The 26,961-nt window shown below is 34.2% G+C and overlaps 1 protein-coding gene across 6 annotated transcripts in view; it reads right to left on the bottom strand.

The window, feature by feature from the left end:
- Positions 1–26,961, bottom strand: part of Tmem131 (Transmembrane protein 131) — a 704,637-nt gene that overhangs the window by 497,373 nt on the left and 180,303 nt on the right. For all 6 annotated transcript variants that reach the window (XM_090406393.1, XM_090406392.1, XM_090406391.1 and 3 more), the window contains 2 exons: positions 16,453–16,566; positions 9,338–9,460 (listed from right to left, as the gene is read on the bottom strand). In XM_090406393.1, the coding sequence (XP_090262519.1) occupies positions 9,338–9,460; positions 16,453–16,566 (237 nt within the window). The remainder of the gene's footprint in view (positions 1–9,337; positions 9,461–16,452; positions 16,567–26,961) is intronic.

Genomic DNA, 26,961 nt, shown 5'->3' on the forward strand with positions numbered 1-26,961 from the left:
TATTCTTTTCAATATGAAATTCAATTTTATCCTGCTCAAGACTAAATAGTGATCATTTCCAATTTCAAGTCCTCTGTACAGTCTGGTGTCCTGCACCAGGGAGAAAACACACTATCAACAATAACATAGTCAATGAGACTTTTCTTATTCCTTGCTTCTTCTCTCCATGTGAATTTGTGCACATTTTTATGTTGGAACATGGTGTTAGTAATAACCAGTCCATGTCCTGAGCAGAAATCCAACAGATATTTGCCATTATTATTAGCTTTGCACTTTTCTCCAAATTTTCCCAAAATATTTCTGTATGTCTCACAATCATTTCCTACTCTGCTATTTAGATCTCCAACAAGGACTAACTTGGTGCATCATCATAAGTTATACGTTAAATACACTTGTCAGATTTTACAAAGCACCGTTACTTGAAATTTTTATTTTTTTCAATAAAATAAAATTGTCACAGATGACATGATAATTATTTTGGAAACAAAAGAAATACTGACAACCGAAATTTAAGTTTGAGTGAAAGACTGCTGAATGAAACAAGTGATCAAAGAGTGGGGAAAAATATTCAAGAGGAATGCAATCAACAGTACATATTAATACTAGAATAAAAAGCCATCAAAAACTTCAACATGGAAAGACAGCTAAAGTAGATATTTGACCAGAAATGCTCTATATAGAAGTTAGTGGCTACAGAGCACAGTTCAGAAGAAATGGTCAGAGGGTCAAATTCCAGATGATTGGAGTACAGCTCTCATTTTGCCCACACACACACACACACACACACACACACACACACATATATATATATAGAAGGAAATAAAACCATATGTGAGAATTACAGAGTGATTTTTACTAGTAATTAGGCTAAGATTTATGCAAGGATACTGAGAAGGGGGGGGGTAGGAAAAATTGTGGAATGAAAACCTGGAGAAGAACAAGCTGGATTCAGGCCAAACAGAGGTTGTCTAAAAGACCAAAACTATGAAAATAGGCAGGAGTAATGAAAACTTCAGCTGCATTTTCAATAGAGAATCTATAGAACAAGTAAACTATGTCAATTATTTGGCCACAGTTTTTAGTGAAGAAAGCAGGTTAGATCTGGAAATAGACAACATAATAAGCAAAGCTGTTATGGTGGATAGCCATAAATAAATTCATATGGAATAAGTGAGAAATTAGCCAAAACACCAAATTAGCAGTATACAAGACTGTGTTCAAAACCAGTTTTAAGTTATGGATCTGAGATTTGGGTTAGAAATAAAGCAGTTGATCAAAGCCTATACACCACAGATAAAGGTTCTGAGAAAAATTAGGAGAGTGAACTGATGATAGAATCATATTAAAAATGAAGACATCAAAAAGGAACTTGACATTATTAGTATTTAAAAATGTGTAAGCAGAGCTAATCTAAGATGGTATGGATATAGAATTGGTGAGGAAAGGTTAGCAAAATAAGTGTTTGATGCCAAGATGGCAGGAAAGAAATCCAGAGGAAGACCAAGGTCTAGGTGGATTGATTCAATCAGAAGTGCCTTAGAAGCACATGTTAGATATGGCAATATTGGAGTGCTCACAAGTAATAGATTGATTTGGAGGAAAATTGTTGATGGGAGATTAAAAATAATGTAAACTTAATCATGTAGTGATGTTATCGTAACCTGAACACCCCTTATGGGTACATATCACGAAACTGATTATGATGATAAAGATAGAGGTGTTCAGGATACGATTTTCACTTGAAGATAAGTAGTTGAGAAATCACTGTGATATATCAAGGATTTATATGCATTTAAGGTAAAATCCAAGAGAAAAGATGTTCGAATTATGGTGTAAGTGGGATATTATACTGAGCAACATAGTCTATTTGAAGAATATACAGGAAGATGATTTGATGTTAACTCAGGTATAAGAACAAGATGCCTACTATATCTACTCTTATTCTTCATCTATATGGATCCCATTACGAAGGAAAGTAGCATCTAACCTGATATGAAAACTCGAGGCATTAATTTTAGCATTTTATGCAGATGATGTTATACTCAATCAATCCACAAGCTGAAAGATTCCTTAACTAAATTGGAAAAAAACACCTGCTTTAATAAACAAGGTGGTCTAATTTCAGCCTGCAGGTTCTCTTCCACAACTTTTCTTCATACTTGCTATGCAAATGAGCAATAAAAATACAAAGATTAAGAAAACAGGCAGAACACTGAAAATATCAGCTGCATTATAAGGAAACTTATGAAACAAGTAAAACATTTTAACTATTTAAGCACAATTTTTAGTGTGGATGGTAAATTAATATGGAAATAGACAGAATTAGCAGAGGTGGTGATGGGGAGAATCAATTGATTCAATTCCTATGGAATGAGAGAAATCAGTCAAAACACTAAGCCAGCAATATTCAAGACAGCATTCAAGTTAGCTTTAACCACGTTGCCGTCAATATGGATAAAATACATCACTCCTCTACACTTCGTATCCATCACATATTTCAATGTAATATCAATGGCATTACAACTGTAACATGCACTTCGCATCCATGGTAACTTGGATGTATATATACGTCTTGGCCGGTTGGGTGGTTAACATGTTCGCTGCCATGCTCCTCGGGCATAGTATGTTACTGCACGCCGAGCAATTTCACTTCTTCAAGGGCAGTACAAGTAATCTCGTTGCTGGCGGTAATCGACATACAAGTATATTCGTAGTTGGCTTGTGAGGCTCATATACCAACTACGAGTATACACACTTTCGCTGCTACACTCACACGCCAAACATTTTCACTTCCTCAAGGTCAGTACGAGTAATCTCGTTGCTGGCAGTAAGCATCATGCGAGTATATTCGTAGTTGGCATGCGAGGCTCATATACCAACTACGAGTATACTCATAGTTGGCAGCAAACATGTTAACTAGAGGATCTGAGGGGTGAGTTAGAGATAAAGCAGATATGAGAGAAATTAGGGGTGCAAATGACTAGCATAAATGGCAGAATTAAATTAAAAATGAAAACATTAGAAAGGAACCCGACATTGTTAGCATTCAAAAGTGTTTAAGCAAAGCTGGTTTTAGCAGATATAGTACTGTTCTATGCAAGGATGGCAGGAGAAAGACAGACAATGATTTGATATTTGATTATCTTGTATAGCACTGTATGTTTAAACTAACACAGAATATAATTTAGTTAAATCCCAAATTGTCAGTCTATCCACAATTAGTTCAGCATCGAAATAAATACCTAGAAATGGATTATGCACCATGAGAAAGTGATGATTCAATTCAAAAGCCCTGTCAGTTCCCTGCATTGCTTAAAGCAGGAGTTGCAAACTGGCAGTCCAAGGGTCAATACGGCCCGCGAAGACTTCGTATTTGGCCCACGACCTTAATGATTTCTTTTCTAAAAATCAATGTTTCTAACATCCTGCAGGGATTAAAACAGGAAAAATTCAAACTTCTAAATGTTTTATGATAACTTTAAACAAAAGTAAAACTTATTACTACAATTCTTTGTACCATGTTTCTATCATCAAATGTTGACAACACTGAATGGAAGTTACTTGTCACGCAGCCATTTTAAGCCACGTGATACAATGTAAATAAGTTACAGGTTACCATTGTAATATGATAGTGTGTTAATAAAAAGTTACCTCAATAATTTTTTTTTTTTTTTTTTTGCCCATAACAATGTCTGAATTTCAAGTTAAGAAAAGAAAAATAGATCCTTAAGAAGGCAGAAGTTTTCAAGAAAAATGGGAGAAGGCATATTTCTTTGTGGAAGTAAAAAATATTCCACAATGTCTGTTATGTAGACAAAGTGTTGCTGTGGTGTAATTAATTTAATTAATTACTGTGTGATGATACAGCGTAAGTTCTCTTTTTCAGGAATGTACTGCACCATCTAAGTCCTCCCAAATTTTATCTGGGCTCTGGAACCAGCATAGCTGACGAATCAGGCCTATGGCTGGGTCAGTATTCCTGACTGTAGTCCGTGTGTGTTCATGACCGGTTTGCCTGCTTGAGGGATGAAAAACCCCAGATAAACTGTGGGAAAAAATCCTGCTGTCAACGGCCAAGAACTATGATAAATATACAGAAAAGATGCATAATGGATAACTTAAAGATTTAAAAAATGAACTGAAGTTTCAACAGAGGATATCTGCAAATGTTATCACAACAAGTGATGCTGCTGTTAAACGTAGTTATTTCATAAGTGAAAAACTTGCTCAGCCTTCGAAACCTTTTACTGATGGAGAATTTATTAAAAATTGTATTTTAAGTGCAGTAAAAATCATATGCCTGGAAAAAAAGTAAGCAATTGAAAGTATAAGCCTATCAGGAAATACAGTTGTGGAACGTGTTGAAGATATAGCAGAGAACTTCCAATATATATTTCATGAAAAAATAAAGTTTTGTAGCATTTTCCATTGCAGTTGACGAATGTACAGACAATATTAATACTTCCCAGTTAGCAATATTTATTCGTGGCATTGATGATGATATGAATGTAACTGAAGAACTATTGGATGTAGTGCCTATGTCAGGAACAATGACAGGAAATGACTTATATTTGTGTATTGAGAAAAGTCTTAAAAATGCTCATGCAGACTGGTCAAAATTAGTAAGTGTGACAAAAGATGGGGCTCCTGCTATGGTTGGTGTTAACGTCGGACTTGTTACAAAACTTCAAAAAAGGAAATATTGTGCAAGGACAAACTTAAATTATTTCATTGCATAATACACCAGGAGTCACTTTGTGCTAAAAAACTAAAGATGGAACACGTCGTGAGTGTAGTAATTAAAACAGTAAACTGGATATGCTCTCATGCCTTGAATCATCGTCAATTCAATGCTTTGTTGGATGAATTGGATTCACAATACAGCAGTTTGCTATATTATATGGAGGTTACGTGTCTTAGTTGTGATGTCATTTTAAAAAGATTTTTTGAACTCTTAAAAGAAATTGACATGTTTACTTCATCCAAAGAAATTGATTCCTCAGCTCACTGATGAAGACTGATGCAAAGACTTGCCCTCTTTAGTTGACATAACAAGCCACTTTAAACACTTTGAATACTGCTCTACAAGGATGTGAACAGTTGATATGTCATATGTATGATTCAATCAATAAAGTCATTTCTGACAAACTATCTTTGGCAAACCTAGGTGGCAAAGAATAATTTAGCCAACTTTCCTACACTGAAATCGATTTCTCAAAATAATAATGATGCTGAAAAATACATTCCTCAAATTGAAGAATTGAATTTCGAATTTGAAAAAAGATTTTCTGATTTCAACCAGTTTGAAAATGAATTATGATTCATAGTGTGATTTTCTTTCTTGACTACTTGTATTAGAAACTATTACACGTTTTAGGAATATTAGTCAAGTGAGTTTTATTATCATCCCACTAGTTTCACCGATTTTTGCTATCGGCATCTTCAGGGATACAATTGGTAAGCGATATGAAGGTAACAGACTAAGTTTTAACTGTTCTAATTCATACAAAATTAGTATTGTGCGAGACAATGTGCGTGTCTCGGGAACATGATTGATTTATTATGAGACATAATGTAATTGGCGTGAAAGTTCATTTCTTTGATGTTTAGTGATCTAATTAAAGTTTTCCAAATTTCCGGTAGGATTACCTTGATTCTTATTTAGGTTTCCTGTTGAACAGGCGACCATAGCAGCCTCCTTGAAGGTTCTGGAATGTAGGGCATATGACTCTTATCTCACTCAATAAGATGGTTGGTAGAAATAAAGTGGGAAGAAAGGCCTGAAACATCTTGTCTGTTGTTTCCAACATAGACAATGTGCTCCTTCTGTCTCGTTTCGAAGCTTCTAGAGGTCTGACCAACGTAACTAACACCACAGGAACAAGGTATATTATATACTCCAGAGTACTTGTAAAATGGATGAGGGTCTTTCGGTGATATTAAAAATTTCCGAATAGTATTGACTGGCTTGAATGCTACTCTATACTAGAAGGATAGCCAATTTTTTGGAAATGCTGCCATCAAATGGAATAGTTATAGTACTGATGTATTGGGTGTCAACACGTTGTCTTTGTGGTATATCCAAAGAGAATCTTGTTGCAGAGTCTTTTAGGATAACCATTTAAGGATAGCTCTCTGGATATTGTAGTTAATTCTTTTTGTAAGTCATCTTGGTCTGTGGTATACTGTATAGCTCTTTTCTTAAGCATATGGATAATGCTAAGTTTCTGGGATATGTGATGTGACAAGTTGAAATGGAGGTAACGTCCAGTATTTGTAAGTTTTCTATACACAGACAGGTTGATACTGTTATTGGTTTGTTTCTTTATTAGGATGTCTAGGAATGGAAGTTTTTCATCTTTTTCAATTTCTAAATGTGAATTTGATGGTATGATGGAAACTATTGATTTGGTTGAGATAATCCATTAGTTCTTCTTTCTTATGATTCCAAATAATAAAGATGTCATCTACATATCTGTACCAAGTTTTTGGTTTTGGGGTAATTTGAGATAAGATTTTATTCTCTAAGTCTTCCATGAATAAGTCAGCACAAGAAGGAGAGAGTGGGCTACCCATGGCTAATCCGGTAAGTTGTTTGCAGACTGTTTTTTGCCAAACGAAATAGTTTGAAGTTAAACAATGATTGAACAAAGCAGTGATGTTTCTTAGGAACAAGTTGTCTAAGATGTTGATGACTTCCACAACTGGAATGTTTGTAAACAGAGATGTGATGTCAAGGCTTGCTAGTATATCATCTTCAGAGATAGGGATGTTTTTAATTTTTCAATAAAATGTTGTGAGTTTTTGATATAAGTATCCGAGTTGTGAATGTGTTGTTATAAAATCCTGGCTAGATATTTAGACAGTTGGTAAGTTGGAAAATAGATTCCATCAACTATTGGACGTAATGGTATACCTTCTTTATGTATTTTAGGAACGCCATACAATCATGGAGTCAACGGGTGTATGAATTTTAGCTTTCTTATTAAGTCTATAGGCCAGTTAGTCATTCCACGTAATAGTTCATTGGTGTCGTTATGGTTTTTTTTGCATATGATCTGTACTGAGAATGTCATAGACAGACGTGTCTGATAATAGATTTTTAATTCTTTCTTCAATTTTAATTCTTTCTTCAATTTTAATTTTTTCTTCAATTTTAATTTTTAATTTTAATTTAATTTTACTTTTAATTTTTGTATTTAAGATAACAGTATTATTAATTTTTGTCAGCTTTAAGTATGATTATGTCTTTATTATTCTTTAATTTGAGTAGTGTTCTTCTTTCCATTTGGTTAGGGTTGGTGTTAGGAGATCTTGACGGAGCGGAGAGGATTATGCTGCTTTTTAATCGTAAGTCATTAGCTATTGGGTGTGGTAGCAATGAGATGGCTTTTTCTAAGTTACAGATGAATTCTATTTTAGGAATAGCAGTAGGTTTTAAGGCAAAATTGAATCCTTTTTTGAGAATTGAGATCTCGGGTTTTGTTAAAATGTGTTTAGATAGGTTCATTATCACTTGGTTATCTGGTAGAGACGGTTTAGAGTTAATGTAATTATCATATAGCAAGTTGAATTTATCAATTTGTATCTTTTTGCTGTAACTGAAGGTTTTGGCATAACTGTTGCTAATCATATTATCTAAAAGTTGCTATCTACGTCAAGGTTATTAGAGATGTCTGTGAACAAATCATAGCATTGAGAGTCTATTTGGTTGAGGAAGGCTCTCGTATGACTAATTCTTTCTCGGAGATGGGCGAATGAAGTTTGGTGGTAAATAATATTAGCTTTTTTTGTTTTAAAATGTTGTTTGAGATGAAGAAATTTTGGGATAATATTATTGTCTTGACACCTTTTTAAAAATGTCAGATGGTTTAAACACCTAGCCTTTTTGCATTTTAAACCTTCAAGATTGCATACCTTTCGTTTAGTGAACTCGTCGATCCTGTTCATAGTGTAATTTTCTTTCTTGACTACTTGTATTAGAAACTATTACACATTTTAGGAATATTAGTCAAGTGAGTTTTATTATCATCCTACTAGTTTCACCGATTTTTGCTATCAGCATCTTCAGGGATATAATTGGTAAGCGATATGAAGGTAACAGACTAGGCTTTAACTGACAATTCTAATTCATACAAAATTAGTATTGTGCGAGACAATGCGCGTCTCGGGAACATGATTTATTTGTTACGAGACATAATATAATTGGCGTGAAAGTTCATTTCTTTGATGTTTAGTGATCTAATTAAAGTTTTCCAAATTTCCGGTAGGATTAGACCTTGATTCTTATTTAGGTTTCCTGTTGAACGGGTGACCATAGCAGCCTCCTTGAAGGTTCTGGAATGGTAGTTCTCTTCTATATAGGGCATATGACTCTTATCCCACTCATTAAGATGGTTGGTAGAAGCAAAGTGGGAAGAAAGGCCTGAAATATCTTGTCTGTTGTTTCTAACATATTGAACAGAATTATTATTCAGTTTATGCATTTTAATTAATACTGAAAATGCTGATGAAGAATTACAAATGGAAGTAATTGAGCTCCAGTGCAATACTGAACTAAGAAATAAATATAATGAAGTCGGCATACCAAATTTTTATAAATACCCTCGGCAGTAAATATCCCAAATATAAAATTAATTCTGCAAAAATGTTATGAATCTTTGGAAGCACCTATGTATGTGAGCAATTATTTTCAATTATGAAACTTAATAAGTCAAAGTTCCGCTCACGGATAAAAGATTCTAGATTAAATGCAATACTTCATATTGCAATACGAAACGAAAAAGCAGATATTGACATGTTAGTACAGAGGAAAAGATGTCGGGTTTCAGGATCAAAATCAAATTAAAAAAACTCTTAGATAAAAATCTTTATTTTTGTAAGTCAAAATTATGCATTTAAATAATTTTCTTAAAGTATGAATAAAATGTAATTGAACTTATATTTTTAAAATTTAAAAATAAAAATGGTTATAAATTTAAATGGTGGCGTGACTGTTTACGTAAGTTGTAAAGGCACGGCAACAAAAGGGCCATTGTTGGAGCCTTTCTTGTTTTAGTTCATGTTTTGGTTCACAGAATAATATTGAATATGGCCTGCATCTGATATACATCTAATTGACTGGCCCTTTGCTGCATTTGAGTTTGAGACCCCTGGCTTAAAGGCTTTGTGGAGGTATCCTCTCTGTTTATCTATCCTTAACCCTTAAGTGACTCTTGACTGTTCCTTAAAAATATGTAACAGTTATTTTTACTTTTTCTTCCTAAGCTGTAATAGCATTTTGATATGATTATTACATAAATGATGAAATATTTTGTGTTAGCATCAAATCACTTGCCTGTAATGTTGAGCCATGTGGATTATGCATATGAATAAGGGGGGAGTAACTACTATTAAGAGGCATTCTCACTCCAAGAAAAGGTCTTAATCTGTAAGGATTAGGGGATCCAACTGCTATAACCTGAAAAAGATAATCAAAATTTAAATAAAGTAATTACTGTTTATTTTAAAAATATTTAAAATTCAATATATACAATATGTGATTAATTTATATGGATAACACCACATTTTCATGGATGAGCAATTTCTGAACCACACTCTCAAAATAGAAGCACAATATCATATGGAAAGTGAACTCCTAGTAGCTTTCAATATCATGACACAGTAACATTTTTACTTACTAAAGCAAGAGCCAAATGACTTCATTTTGGCTATGTAAAATTACACAGGAAAAGTGGATATTAAAGATCCAACATTATTTCAAAGCCGAACGTTAGTAGAAACTTATGAAAGTTTCATAAAATTTGACCTGAAAGTTTACGAGAATGCAATCCTCAGTTGGAGTTGCCTTAGCTTGCACTACTTAAAAGAATGCTACTGCTGCCCAAGCATCCATATTGCTGTCCATATTCTACAAACATTCGGTTTTGAAATAATGTTGGATCTTTAATATCTACTTTTCCTACATAATTTTACATTGCCAAAATGAAGCCATATGGCTCTTTCTTTAGTAATTACTTTTATGCACCAACTGGGAGTTCACTTACAAAACATACATTTCACTGACATTTGATTTCTTCAGCACTGAATGAGAGTTTTTGCTCTCTTAAGGTTTCTTCGGGGTCTGGTTCCTGCTGGGGAAGGGAGGGCATGATTTCAGGAGGATTTTGCCTTGAGAGAGCAATTTGAGTCTCCAGGGAATAGGTGTTTTCTGGAGTAGCCTCTGTCAGGAAAGTGTTGGTGAATGCTTTTACCCTAGGATATGAGCAGTTCTGCTCAGTGGTAAGGAGAGCCTGTCACTGAGTGGAACCACTGCTGAGTTGGATGATCCTTTGGTCACACGTTGTGAGTGGTCTAGGGGATCGCCTAATTTTTAGAGAGGTGCTTTACTTATACAGTGCCTGAAGAGAACCTACTAGTTTGAAACAGCTGTCAAGTCAATGAAACCTTAAAAAAATGCATTAATAAAAGGCAAACATACAGATGTTTGGGCAGCAGTCATATTCTTTTAAGTAGTGCAAGCTAAGGCAACTCCAATGCTAAGGATTGCATTCTCGTAAGCTCTCAGATCAAATTTTACAAAACTTTCATAAGTTTCTACAAACATTAGGCTTTGAAATATATTGGATCTTTAATATCCACTTTTCCTATGTAATTACATTGTTTACACCTTATTGTAAGTACTCATTTGTGCTGCTTTCTTTTTCGCTTATATATCACAAAATATCATACAGTTCATTAAATCAGAATGTTATCTTCAGCAATATTTGGGTTGGATGAATTTTATAAAATTAAACATTTGATATTAATATGGATGATATCATAAATATAACCACATTTTTATAGCCAAATGTAAACTGTTAATAGTTTCACAATTTACCAGAGAGCTTATCAAAATCCTTTCCTTAGCTTATCAGAATGTAACATTTGGCACTAATAAAAGTGCAAATATATGGAGGCTGGTGTGCAGAATTTTTAAATTTTAAACAAAACAAGCCAAAGCAACTTTGATGCTAAGGGTTACACTCACATCAGCTCTCTAGAAAAGTAAAAAATTTCTTAAGTTGGATTTACATTTGGATGCAATTACAATATACTCAATATTAAAATCTTAAATAAGCCAAATTGAAACCTTTGTACCTTCTTATATGACTAATGTACACCTATGAGAGTTCACTTATGATGAATTAACTTTCTAACACAGGTTTGCCGTGGTACTGAACAGAGGCTTTTTGACCCCTTAAGCTTTCTGTAACTGATCTCTGTGTATAATGATTGTCTGCACAGATTGGTGGGCTTGGCCTGCTGCTAGGCTGAGCTGGTGGGCCTTACTGAAGAAAATTCCAACTCCTGAAATATATAATTTGTCATATCTTTCAGGTCTCAAAGTCTCTGGATACATCACCAGGTTTAAAATAAATAAATATACATGTGCATATTTTGCATAAAGTTTCATGATTCCTTATTTCAATTTATCTCAAGTGATATCCAAAAATCTTCAGTTCCTTTATTGTTTTTAGCAATAAAGGAACAGAAGAGATGTTAAGTTATAAAAAATTTCCCTTATTTTTTGAAACAGATGTTTAGGGTACTTTACTGCATTTTCTGCTAACAGTAAAACTTTTACTTTGTTTTGCACGTGCCTGTGGGCAGTGTAATGGTATGCACGTATGTGTGGGAGGAAATATACTACTTATTCATCCCTCCCCCTTTTTTTTTCTTTTAACTAAAGCTCTTCTCATAAATGAATACATTCATAACTAACGCTTATAGCAATGACACACGTAACTCAACCCCAATCACTGTACTTTATTCAACACTCATAATACCACAAACTATAAATTGGATATTTATCATCTGTAAGAAACCTATTTGTATTCATACCTATTATTTTCCTTAGATGTGTCAGTCATACACAAAGGGTTAGTGCCTCGATAGCTCAGCTGGTAATCAGGAAGCCCTCTGGTCAGAAAGACCTGGGAGCGATTCCCATCTGTGATGTGAGAAATCTGCATCAGGTGTTTTCAACTAAAGGCGAGTTAACCAATCTCATAGGGAGGTAGAAGGTTTTTCACTCCCAGAAACTCTGATTTTTTCATCCATCAAAACAGGCCAACTGGTCTGTGACCACATATATTTACAGACATAGAACACTTTAGGGAATGATGGTAGCCTGCACATGCAACCAGCCTAAATTACCTAATTGATTGATACCTAAGTTCAGATCCAAATATAAATATTGGTATCCTGGATATTCCCATATGCTAACAACAACACAAATGGTTCATAACTGATTAATGCAGATTGAAATATAATTACCTATATTTCTTAAAAATTTAAATATGCCAACTAATTATAGAAATTCTCTTAATTATTGGTTACATGTCCTGAAAGCAACAAATCTTATCCCTTCTACACAGCTATGACTTCTATACAAAGCACATGTAACAATTTATTGTGTACTTGCTAGATGTTAAACTGTAAGTGTGAAACAATTTGAACATACCAGCCAGGAAAATGTTAAGCAACTCCCCCCCGCCCCTTATCAAAAGGTATCAAAATCAGGTAACCAAAATGTTTCTTTTCATAATGAAAATGAAACAGAGAACTGAATACATAAGTTATGTAAAGAAAAAACAATATAATACAAAAACACATATTTCATGATGAGGACAAAATGAAAATAGATGTTACAAATTCCTTCCATTCTTTTTACACACTCTAAGTGCCAAAAATATGATACTATTAGGAATCCAAGGAAGTATTTAAACAAAGTCAATGGAGCACAAAAAAGTATACAAGATATATGCAAAAGACAAAAAAAAAAAATAATAATAATAATAATAGTAATAAAATAAAATTATCTTCTCATTACATAAAGGTGGCTGAAAGACAGAAAGAATAGCAAACTGCAGACCAATTAATTATCAGGAGTGGTTGGAAAATTTGAAGATAAAATCCAACACTGGGTGGATAACAATGTGATACTGTATAGTAGGTAGCAAGGATTTGTAAAGGGCAGGTTCTGTCTTAGTAATATATTCACATTTTATATAAAATGACAGAAATGAATAAAGGAAATGGTTACACCATGAACTTCACAAAGGCATTTGACAGAATACCACATGGAAAACTATTACAAAAGTTGGAACAAATGGGAATGAATATGAAGCTAGCAGAATGAATAGAGAGGGTGATAGATATACACCAGATTCTGCTCCACCAGTATATGGTGGAGCAGAATCTAAGAGAATGAGGATGACTAGTAGAGTATTTCAGGGTTCTGTACTAAAGCCACTCTTTAATTTGTATATTAATGATACAGGGAAAGAATTAAGAGAGGATATCCAGTTGTTTGCTGATGATGCAAAACTGGGGAGAGCAATAGTTGATTAAGGAGATTAAGACATAGAATTGTTTTTCCAATCTATAACGTGATTTGATGTTGAGAAATGATGAGCTAAACCAGATGTGATGATTCTATTCTGATTGACATCCCCCATATGTTCCTTCTGTCTTATTTCAAAACTTCTAGAAGTCTGTCCAATGTAAGAAAGGCCACACATGCATGGAATTTCATATACTCCAGGAAATTTGAAGAAAGGTACCTCATCTTTGGGTGATCTTAAGACTTGTCTGATCGTGGTAGTTGGTTTAGATTGGAAAAACAGTTCTATGCCTTACATCGAGAATGACTACAGACACAGAACTTTCAAAGAAGCAGCAGCACAGGCAATAATTTAAATTGAAATCAAGGTGCTATTCTTAAAGACATATGGAAATATCTCATCAATTCTCTCAGCTTAACAGAACTACATTATGTGAAAAACTACACAACACGTGGTCATGTACTGGATTCTGACTGAAGCATTCGAACGCATGCACGCCATCAAATACGAATTATCAAATATAATGGCCTAGCAGTTACTAAAGTGTATGTTATCATGTAACTTGATGCATTTGTTTTCACACCAGTACAGCCTTGAAAATGCTAGACAGTGGCTAGTGAAACTTGTTGGCTCTTTGTATTTTTAATCATTAAATCTAATGGTCTTTTAACAATAAAAGTTCTTAGTTTTAATACATTAAACCAAATATGAACAATTTAAATCCAAATATTACAAGATTTGGTATACTATATCCATTTATCATAGTTTAAAGCATTAAAAAATTTGGTTGCCCTTCTACACATTGGTGAAGATGGAGTAGGAGTAAATTAAACCCTTAAGGATTTTAAATTTCCAAATTTAAATTAAAATATAAAATCAAAATTAAAATATTGCAATTTCCAAATTTAATATAGAGATGTAAGATTTCCAAATGTAATTTCTTCTTATCATACTCAAAAGTCTTGTATAGGTTTCTTCCTATAACTACAGGCCATGGCTAAAGTCTTACAGATTTCAGCTAAATGGTAAGCACCTAGGAGCCTTAATTCTAGCACTTCTTTTATTTCTGTGATAAGTAACCATGTCTCAGTATACAGTTTTAAAATTTCACAAAATAAGTAATATTATAGAAAACCTACAAAAGTACTCACAGCAAAATGTATTCTGAGTTGATGCCCATCAAAGTGAGTGAAGACATCGATATGCATTAATTGAGAAAAGTGACAATTTTGAGGCATGGATTTTGTTGTTAAATTTAGTTTACTAGAATGAATATCTTTCAGTGTTCAAAACTGTTGGCTTGAAACAGCATTATTATTCCTATGAGACTTTGGCCAGAACTTTTCAGCAGATTGTCACAGTAGTATATATAATAGTATATTATATATATATATATATATATATATATATATAATATACTATTATATATATATAATAGTAGTATATAGTAATGTCTACTGCATCAAACTACATGTAATTTACTCTTTTATACACCTCAACCTGGAAGGGGATATGAAAAACAACTGTAGCCTTCACCAAAAATATAACATGCATTGTATCAACTTAGTTGTAAGCAAGCACAGTATTTATTTAGAAGATACAAGATTATCTGTTTTCCAACATACTCTAGCTACTATTTGGCATTCATGACTAATTACTCTATTTCAGCATTTTTTTTTTTTTTTCACTTGTACAATTCATATATCAGTCTCTCATTCTTGATCCTGAAGAAGCTGACCATATAGTGAGAGGAAAAAAAAAAAAAAAACGTGATCTTAATAAAAAGAAATATAAAAAAACTATAATAACAAATATGAAAATAATTTGCTTTGGAAGACATGAAATTCTTTTGTTACTTTTCTTGTTTATTAACTTTTTTTTTTTACATCTTAATTTTAATTCATTTACTAAATTCATTTAATTCATTTACATAAAAATACAACCATTTTTTAACCAACCGATGCTTTATTAGTTCATTGTTCCAGTATTCAAAATTTATATTTCTCCAGAGAATGTTATAGTAATCTTTCTCTATGATTGAAAATATTTTAAAATTTGAGGGGAAAAAAAAATTACTCTGTACTCATTTTCTGGTCTCTATGTAGCTATAATAGTTGTGACAATTCTCTCTGATTGAAAAGACACAGATTCTATTTAATTCCATCAACATTCATACACAGTTCAGCTTCAAGTTTAATGAACCTTCTCATTTTCCTTCCATCTATCCCTGTTCTTTGGAATGGACCTCTTCACTCGCCAAGAACTATAACTACCCTGTGGTACAAAAGACATGTCACGAGATTCCCTTTCTCCTTAACTCATGCCCACATATGACACTGTTTGTAATAGGTTTTGTTTGATAATAATAATAATAATAAAAAAGAACTTAACTGGTAGTGAAGTACCTTTTCTTGTATGGAGATGGAAGAGCCTTTTGTACTGGAAATTATGTTTCACATATAGTATTAACCACACTATAGTAGCATTAAGAGGTTTATAAGAAGCCAGTTAGCCTACTACTAGTAGCTAACTAGTTTCATATAAACTACAGTATATACTTAAACATACTACAGATGCATAACCTTCTGTGGGTGTGATTCACATAAAAAAAATGGTCACAATACGACACTAATACATTAAAGAGAAAAACCGAAGTTAATTAAATGTGATTATTTTTTATATTAATTCACAAAGAGAATTTATTATTCTCTTTGTGACATTTCTGTTATTCTATCTTCTAGAGATTTTTTATGATCAGCAGCAAAACAATGTTTCATTGAGTTGTAATTCATTATATGTAAGAAAAAAAGAAGAGATAATAAGGAAAGCAGCTAGTAATGGGAGGCAAAAGATTCACAAACATGCTGACCATCCGGTCTACTGTCCACACGTGGCCTCAACTTCCATATCTAACAGCATTTTCCATTAACTAACCAGAATGCCCTTCTGGATACCATAATTAAATTTGCTCATAATTAATTCATTTTTTTTTTAAATCACAGGCAATTTTTTTATGTACATATACAAAAAATGGCTAACATACTGATACTAAATAGTAACATACCTGATACTTAAAAGAACCTAAAGATGTATGAATAAATAATGTATTTTCAACTGGACCTTCCTGCCTTGCAAGGAACACTACATCAAATGTTGTGTTTCCACCTGGTGGAATAACCTAAAAATAATTTATTTTTTATTAGTTTATTACAATTTACATTAACTTATAATTTCAAAATTATAACTTGAATACAGAATAGAGGATTTCTTAATTCAGATGAATGAGAACAGCAGCAATGAAGCTGTTGCTGGCCTGGGTTCAAGCAGATAATATTTTTGCCATCAAACCTATATTACAGAATATAGGTTTGAATCCCAGTATGGAATGAATGTTTGTGAATATTTTTAGGCTAAAGATTACTTTCACCGTTTGGTGTTAGACCACTAGCCTATATAGGCAGCCTGAAGTGACTTGAAAATGTTTTCTGTTTGGTCTCCAGAGCAAGGTTCCAGATCATCTAACTCTTATCCTATCCAAGATACTAAAATATGTTATAGGTTTAAAAAAGGTTGCTGATAAAATAATATTAAGTATCTTGTAAAATTCTCTTATATTTGCCAACAAATAGGTAAAACACATTATGAATTTTATTGTTTACATAACTGCTGCCCAGGTTGGCTGAGTGGATGACAAACCCTAACCTGTTCTTCAAACAACTGGTTGTAGGTTTGAATCTCAATCACACCATGGATATGAATACCTGTAAATGGCATATGAATTTTACTGCCTGGTGAAATCACCATATGTACTTACTGGCAAACAGAAGTGGCCTGGAAAAAAGTTGCATGGATGTAGTGCAGTTTCCAGACTATCTAATACTTAGCCCATTTACAGAATAGGCTTACATCTCATTGTGGATAGAATTCATATTAAAAAATAATCATAATAAACATCTTTCCCCCAAGAGGTTAAAGGAATCTGTTGACATTTTTTATGAACAGCCGAAGGTTATAGTTCTCGGGGAAGACAGAGTTAGGGAGGCTGTTCCAAAGAACAGTTGTAGATGTGAAAGAGGTAGTAGAGACGTTGGCTAAGCAAGTTTGGTGTTGAACTGTAAATGGATGTTCACCAGAAGTTGCTCTTGTGAAGAAAGTGGAGAATGGTAGTGGCCAGTTCAGCAGAGCACTGCCCATTAAAGCATCTGAAGAAAAGGCTTAAATTGGCAACTGGACATCTATAAGAAAGAAAGAGAGAGAGAGAGAGAGAGATAGTGGATTTGTGAGAAAGGGATCATCAACTAACCACAATGCCCTTCTGGATAGCATCAAGCAATCTCAGAGGATTCTGGTGCACCACTCCAAATGTATAAGTAGTATTCCATGATTGGGCAGATTTGGGATTTGTACAAAGTTAGCAACTGTAGCAATGAAAAATAATATTGCTCTTCAGTGGAAAAGAACACAGTTTTTCTTGACAATTGTAGAAGCTGAGATCATTTTTTGTATCAGGAAGGGCTGGAGGTGTCGATCAGACCAATACGGGAAATCTGATCATATTTGAATATCTAGGTATTACTGAAAGTTAAGGAAAGAGACACTTTAATGTCAATAAGATAATCTTTAGACATTGAAGTCTACAAGGTTATCATCACCCCACTGAAATATAGCAAGAAGAAGATCAGGGTTTATGGAAGTGGTAACTAGATCTTGAGATTTTGAATGATGTGAACTGTAATGTAGGTGGAGCATGCAGCTGGAGTTTTGATCTTGTTCTACTTGGGAATGCTGAATTTTTTTTCTTGTACTGCACTGGCACACTTTGAGAATCAAGGCCCAGATAGTGTACAGGAATTTGGGCAGAATGGAGCATAAAGGCTTTCATTCCTGTGAGGATAATTTCTGTTATTCTGTCTGAGCAGGTATTTGGATCAGAAGCAGTAGTAACAGAGGAGTAGAAGCAATAGTCAGATCATGGAAAGGAGAAGTAGGCAAATAATTCAAATGCTGAATTATTTGCCTACTTCTTCTTTTTGATGTAACTGTAAAAGGGAAGTCAACTGGAGATGCAAACGATGAGGTTTTCAAGAAGAATGCCCTCATTATAACAGTAATGATGGAGAAAATTGATATATTGTATTGTATTGCATATTGATATATTATTTACATTGCTGTTTAAGACAAATGTTGATGAAGTGGATTTGGTATTTTATTATTATCATTTTTTTTTTTTGCAAGAATGTGTGTTTCTTTTGGGGAGGGGCACTTTATTTTTTGCTTTATTTATTTATTTTTAACTATTTTTTGTGGGAGATTTTTTATGATCGGCAGCAAAACAATGTTTCATTGAGTTGTAATTCATTATATGTGAAGAGAAAGAAGAGATAATAAGGAAAGGAGCTAGTAATGGGAGGCAAAAGTTTCACAAACATGCTGACCATCTAGTCTACTGTCCACACGTGGCCTCAACTTCCATATCTAAGAGCATTTTCCACAATGTTTTTTTGCTTGATATGAATTGACACATGTAAGGATCACACATTCGTTTTTTTTTGTGTTACATTATAACTTGGTATAGAGTAAGGAATATAGAAGAAATAAGAAGCTGTAACTCATTAGAAAATAAAAGGAACTATGGATCATGAGAATTGCTAGTACCAATATAATAAAAATTTGACATGGAATGTAAAAAAATAAAAATAAAGACATAAAAGTGGACCCTAATTACAGAAGGATTTAGCAAACTACTTCTGTAGGATCTACAGAAGTAGTTGGCTATGCTGAATTTTCTGTAGAACAGCTGTAATTATGGGGTTCTAGCTGGCTTTCATTAAGTTTGCTACAGCAAACACGTTTGATATAACAGTATTTGCTATGATGAGCATCAAATAATTAATTCAACAATTATCTTCTGAATTTATATATTTTATTGCTATCTTAAATTCTCTGTATATTGGCGATTCTAATCTCAGTTTTGATCTCACAAGTCCTTATGATGTCACAGTCCTTATTCAGTGAATAATTAATACATTTAAATTTTCCACATTTTTTTTTTCTTTAAGTATCAGGCATTCCAAAGTAAGATTCTTTACTTCTGAATGAGACTACTCTGAAATTCAGCATAATAATATAAATTCATCATTATACCTGCTCAATGGGTGTTCAGGATACTATGACAGCACTACATGATTAAGTTTGCATCATTATTAATCTCCTATCAACAATTTTCCTCCAAATCAATCTTACTTGTAAGCACTCCAATATTGTTATATCTAACATTCCATGCTTTTAAGGCTCTTCTGACTAAATCAATCCATCTAGACCTTGGTCTTCTTCTGGATCTCTTTCCTGCAATTTTGGCATCAAACACCAGTTTGCTAACCTTTCTTCATCCATTCTATTTAAGTTGCCATACCTCCTTAGATTAACTCTACTAATAACATTCTTGAATGCTAATAATGTCAAGTTCCTTTCTAATATCTTCATTTTAATATGATTCTTGATTCTACCATTGATACTGTCGGTTCACTCCCCTAATTTTTCTCAGAGCCCTTGTATCAGTGGTCTCTAGTCTTTGGATTAAATGCTTTATTTCCAACCCAACTCTCAGATGCATAACTTAAAATTGGTTTGAACATGGTCTTGTATACTGCTAGTTTGGTGTTTTTGTTAATTTCTCTCTTATTCCATATAAATTCATTCAGCTGGCTAACACCATACCAACTTTGCTTATTCTATTGTCTATATCAGATTTAACCTGCCATCCTCACTAAAAACCATGCCTAATAGTTGAAATCTCCAGTTCTAATATCAGGTTTGATACCACTTCCTTCTGTAATGTGATCCATATAGATGATTAACAAGAATGGAGATAATGTGCATCCTTGTCTTACCCCTGATTTTATATCCAACCATCTTCCTGTATTTCCTCCAATTCTAACTGCTGACTGACACCTTAAATATAGACAATGCATTGCTCTGAACAATGTTCCATTCACCCCCATACAATTGAAGTGTTTTGAAGAGCTTTTCACTGGGCACCTTGTCATATGTCATTTCCAGATCTTCAAAACTTAAGTACAGATCCTTGGCATATTCCCACAATTTCTCAACTATTTGTCTTAAATTGAAAATCTGATCTTTACAACCTCTATTTGGCCTGAACCCAGCTTGTTCTTCTCCAAGTTTCTCTTCCACAATCTTTCTCAACTTCTTTTCAAGTATGTTTGCATAAATCTTACCTGGAATAACTAGTAGAGAAATTCCTCTATAATTCTCACATTCATCTTTATTCCATTTTTTATAGATGAGTATTATGAGAGCTCTACTCCAATCATTGGGAATTCAACCTTCTGAATTATGCAGTATAGCCACTGCAGAACTTTTATACCTCCATAATTAAGCATTTCTGGTCAAAATATCATCTACTCCAGCTGCTCTATCACAAGTATTGATATGTATTCCTCTTGAAAATTTTCTAGTATAATTCTGTCACTGCTTGGTTAGTTTAACAGTCTTTCAAAGTAATTACTCCAGACATCTAAGAATATTCCTTATCTTCAGTTTTCATGTTACCTTTATCATCTTTAATTCCTTTTACTCTTTTCTCAATTTCTAAGCTTCTTCAATAGCCTGCAGAACATTTTGTCACCTTCCTGGTATTTATTTTCTATATTCTTATCAAAATCTTCCCATGACTTTTGTTTAGCTACTTTTATACACAACTTAATTCTCTTATATTTTCCTCTTTATTCTTTTAGGATATCTATTTGCTAGGAACTTTTGGTATGCTTTCTTCTTTTCTATAACTGCTTCTTTAACTTCCTATGTCCACCATGGTGTTCTTATTTTTTTATTCTTGCCAACAGCTTCACTGCATACCTCCCTAGCTGAATTAATCAAACTTCTTCAGAGCTTGCCACTGAGATTCTGATGTTTGGTTCTTGTTTTCAGTTTGTTTCATTTTTTTCTTCAATAATATTTCTATATTCAAGTCTACAATTTACTTGTGAAAGCTGCTCTACTTCAATTCTTTTTTAAAGCTTTCTTACATATACTGTTTTTTTCAATATGACATCGATTTTTATCCAGCTTAGCACTAAGTAATGGTCACTTCCAATTTCAAATCCCTGTACACTCTTGTATTCTGAACAAGCATGATGATATCACTATCAACAATGATGTAGTCAATGAGACTTTTCTTATTTCTTGTGTCTTCTCTCCAAGTGAACCTGTGCACATCTTTATGTTGAAAGATGGTGTTGGTAATGACTAGTACATGTCCTGAACGGAAGTCCAAAAAATACTTACCATTATTATTAGCTTTGCCCTTTTCTACAAATTTTCCTATATACCTGGTAGGATTCATTTCCTACTCTGCTGTTCAAATCTCCAGCAAGGACTACTTTTTCCATTTTCTTTGTCAGTTGCCTGTTCTAATCACTCAAAAAAATTCCTCCACTTCCTCCTTGGAAAAACCAACTATGGAACCAAAGGCACAAATAAGTTTCATTGTTCATTTCTCCATTTTTAAGTTTACCACAAAACTTGACTTGAAACTGCCTTCCTATCAAGAAGCTTATCTTCAATGTTTGGCATTGAATGCTATCACTACTCCTTTCTTTCCTTAATAAAAATTCATAATTCCTAATTTAAATAGATTACAATAATATAAGAAAGAATAACTTGATCACAGAAGCCAAAATGCGCACGCACGCATGCACACACACAAAAAACACAAACAGCTTTTTAGTTTTGGAGTAACTGAATTTGAATCAATTTATCAAAGAGTTTAGAGTTTATTATAAGACCTAGGTGCTGTTCATTTCTGTCCTCATGTCATATATATCTTCTGGAACTCAAGCTAAAAGAATGCGCAACACTGAGCATTTTTTTTTTTTTTTTAACAGTAAGTAAATGCAAACTATAGAAAACACATAATAAAATGGGCTATAACAAAGCATGAAAGGCCTGGCCTGAGTCTCATAGAACCTATGCAAACCGTGAAAATTAAAAACCTTCATAAAAACAAACTGAATTTCCTAGAAAATGTTATTATCCATACCTGGAAATTTTAATTTATTGAACATAAAAGCAAATATTTTTAACTTTATCTTCCCAGAATAACAGCAATATGTACTATCTGCACTGGCATGGCAATAGATGTGAAAGGTGTAAGATCTATGTCTTGTCTTTGATAGAGAATAGTTCTATGTATCTCTGTAATGTTTACACTAACTGGCTGCTGGAAACCACAGAGCTATTGGAGTAACGTTATGGGAATACTGCATAACATTTATTTATATTCATTAATTTACTCACATTTTCTAATAGATTGACAGCAGACTCAGATAAGGGAAATGACACATTATGATACTACTGGAATTTGCAAAGTCATTTGAAAGAATACCACACAAAAACTATTACATAAGTTGGAGAAAATGGGAATGGATAAGAAGTTAGTGGCATGGAAAGGGATGGCTGACATATCAGTGTCATATTATCATTATTATTATTATTTCGGGCGACACCAGGGAGTCCTTAAACTCGTCGAGGGAGGTCCTAAACATCATGTCCACACAACTATATGACATTCTCACAGTATCTATCATAGCTTGCCTTGAACTCGCTCACCGTCATAGCACCCACAACAGACTCTGGCAGCTTATTCCACTCATTTACCACTCTAAAAGTAAAGAACCCAGCTCTAACACCCCTGCTAACCACACTCTTGCCCAGCTTCCATAGGTGTCCCCTAGTTCTCCCACCACCAGACCTGATCTCAAAAATATCCTCTGAATTAATCCTATAGAAACCCTTTAGCAATTTGAATGTCTCAATCATATCTCCCCTTTTCCGCCTATCAACTAGTTTCTGCAACCCACAAATCTTCAGCCTGTTCTCATATGGTTCATTCCATAGACATGCTATCATCTTAGTCACTCGCCTCTGGATCCTCTCCACCTCCTTCCCATCAAGAAGGAACCAAGGTGACCAAATCTGGGCACAGTAGTCGAGATGAGGTACTTATCAAGGCTCGGTACAGAGGCACAATAACTTACTTGTCTCTGCTCATCAAGGTATTTTTCAACAAGCAAGTGAGTTGATGAGCTGATTTAGCTACTTTTGCAATGTGCCCCCTAAACTTCATCTCCCTATCCACCAACACTCCCAAGTCCTGACCTCATCAATCTCCTGGAGTACAGTTCCACCAATGTGGTATACTGCTGCTAATCTTTTCACCCCAAAATGCATAACCTTACATTTTGTCACATTAAATTGACATCCATTCTCCTTAGCCCAGAACTCCAATCTATCCAAGTCATCCTGCAAGATTTTGACATCTTCTGCATTCACTATCGCCCTATCCAACTTTGCATCATCAGCGAACAAATGAACTGTTCCACTCAGATCCTTCCCTATATCGTTAATGAACAGATTAAACAGCAGTGGTCCAAGAACAGAATCCTATGGCACACCACTAGTCACAGGCCATCTTTTGGACTCTACTCCTGAATAAACTACTCTTTGATATCTCTCCATCAACCACCCACCTATCCGTTTCACCGACCCTATATCCATTCCCATATGTTGTAGTTTACGGATTAGAATTCCATGTGGTATCCTGTCAAACGCCTTTGCCAGGTCCAGCAGTATCACTGTAAACCCATTTCCCTTATCCAGTTCAGCCGTCACCTTGTTATAAAACTTGAGCAAGTTACTGAGGCATGATCTACCCTTCACAAAGCCATGCTGTACAGTATCTCATTTTCATCAATCCATTCCTGTATTTTTCCCTTGACTACTTTCTCCAACAAGACCTTGACAACGACTCCTGATATGCTGATCGGTCGGTAATTTGCAATCGTGGTCTTGGATCCTCCTTTATGCAGTGAAACTATTTTCCCTTCTTTCCACACCTTCGGGACTAAACCAGACCCGAGACTCAGATTAAACAACATGGTCAAGGGCACTGATAATTCCTTAGCTGCTTCACGAAAGACCCGTGCCGGTATACCATCCAATCCCACAGATGTATTCACATTAAGGTTCTGTAATAGACTATTCGCCTCCACTTCATTCATCACAATTCCCGTATAAACTAATGATTCCTTCATTTTTTTCAATGTCACCACCTGGATGATTTACTTTTGCAAAGTGCGCACTCAGTTCCAAGCAATCTCCTAAGCTTGTCATACTTGCCAGCATGGTAATTCTACATATACCCTGTCTTAATCGAAAATTTCACACCTTTAGCCACTTCCCAGGTCAAGACCTTATGATCACTCTCACCAATAGGAGACAACGTGGTCATATTCATTACAGTCAAATTCTGAGATGCTATTACCAGGTCAAGCACTCTCACACCCCTAGTATTTTCAATTACATGCTGTCTCAGATAGTTATCCCTTAATAATTGAATAAAATCCATTTCATTCCTCACATGTGTCCTCTCCTCCTTCCGATCAATGTTACCATGGTTGAAATCCCCATAATAAGTACCCTCCTTTCACTCATTTCATCAATTTCCCTATGCATACTATCTTCACCATCTATTCCATCACCTGGTCTATAGCAGCACCAACTGTATATTTTATTCTGCCAGTCTCAATCTCACACCAAATAGCCTCAAATGAGCTCCTTTCACTATCCTGCAATACAACTTCAATTCTCCTTGGCTACCGTTCATCAGCTATCATCAATAACACTCTTCTCCCCATTTTATTCAATATTTTATTCAATTCAATATATGATAGAGTGGACTCTAGGAGAATGAGGGTGATAGTGGAGTGCCTCGGGGCTCTGCACTAGGGCCACTACTGGTTAATTTGTATATTGAAGATACAGGGAATGATTAAAGGGGATATTCAGTTATTTACTCATTGTGCAGACTGGGAAGGGCAATAGTTGATAAAGGTGATGTAAACAACCATTCTACAGGATGATTTAAATAAATTGGCAGGTTGGGCAAAAGATAAAGGACCTGAAGGTCAGGGGTCACATTGCACAAGTTGAAGTTATCACATCAAATTATGGCAATAATGCAGATGGCATTAATGTGCAAATATAACGTGCAGAAGAGGTTATGGTTCCATTCTATGAGGTCTTGGATCAGGCTTCATATATATTATCATGCATAGATTTGGTCACCCAGTTTTTGTGGTGATTAGGATAAAAGAGATTAGAAAGGTCCAGAAAAGACCGACTAAGGTGGTAAATGATCTCTGGAATGCAGAGTATGAAGTATTGAGAGAATGAAATTTGCCAAGCTTCATGAATAGGAGAAAGAGTGGTAATATGACTGAGACATTTAAGTTGGTAAGGGGGTTATATGAACAGGTTAATGTGGAAGAAATTTTTCATAGAATGGGGGGGGGAAGGGATAGAACAAGAGGCCAATCCCTGGAAACTGTATATGGAAAGTGTGAGCAAGGGAGTAAGGAGGAAATTCTTTGAATGGAGAGCAACTGATGAGTGTAATGAATTGCCTGACACCATGGTGAATGCAGACACGTTGAATGACTTGAAAGCACAGGTTGATGAACTGTGTGTGTGACAACATATACCTTCTGCAATGGGCCTTCTGACTCTATGGAGGACTGGTGTTAATAATAAAATCTGATTTTTTTTATTATTAAAATAATACAACACAATACGAAATCATCAAATTCCTGACATATACTCTGAAGGGTGTACACGATACAATGCTGGTTATATGATTAAGTTTCCATTATTATTAACCTCTTATCCAAAATTTTCCTCCAAATTATACTGCTATTTGTCATTACTCCAATACTATCAGATGTGATATTTCGATCTTCAAGGACACTTCTAACTGCATCAATTCATCTAAAGCTTGGTATTCCTATGGGTCTTTTTTCCTGCCAGCTCAGTATGAAATTTCATCATAGTGGTGTACCATCATTTTGCTGTGGTTATGAAATTATGTGAATTATGAGGTTAGGAAATATGAAATAAATGAATAAAAGAAAATCTAGATTAGTCCTTGGCTATTCAGAGTTAATGTGATTATTATGTTCTTAAGATCCACAAAAGTAACCATTCATCTTCATAATTGTCAGTAACAATATTTGAAACAATGCAATGCATTGGTGCAAAGTAAATTATGTATCAATTAATGTGTTGGGGGGTGGGAGATAATGATTTTAACAGCTTTGCTAAAACTTGGTGAGAGACACATTCAAGTAGCCAGAGTTATAGAAAATGAATGCTAATACCTTCTTGTTGTCTCTCCCCTAAGGGAATGAATGGGACAGTGTCTCTCCCTACCAATTCACTATAGCTAATCTTGTGCTAGAGCCAATGTGGACATAAGGTTCATGCTGTAGTGAGCATCTACTGTTCTTTTACAGCTGTCACATAGATGAATAACCAATACACATATATGCAGAAAAAAAATGTTTAATAATAATTACTCTGAAATACATCAAATATTTATTGCCTGAAAATAACATTATCAGTGAAATAAAAGATTAAAAAAAAAAAAAGGTAGAACACACAAAATGGTCACATACTACATGAGCTAGAAAATGTATCTAAAACATGGTAACACATA

This window comes from Typopeltis vanoorti, chromosome 16 (assembly GCF_054136105.1).
Source record: "Typopeltis vanoorti isolate ZY-2024b chromosome 16, IOZ_Tvanoo_1.0, whole genome shotgun sequence".
NCBI classification, from domain to species: Eukaryota; Metazoa; Arthropoda; class Arachnida; order Uropygi; family Thelyphonidae; genus Typopeltis; species Typopeltis vanoorti.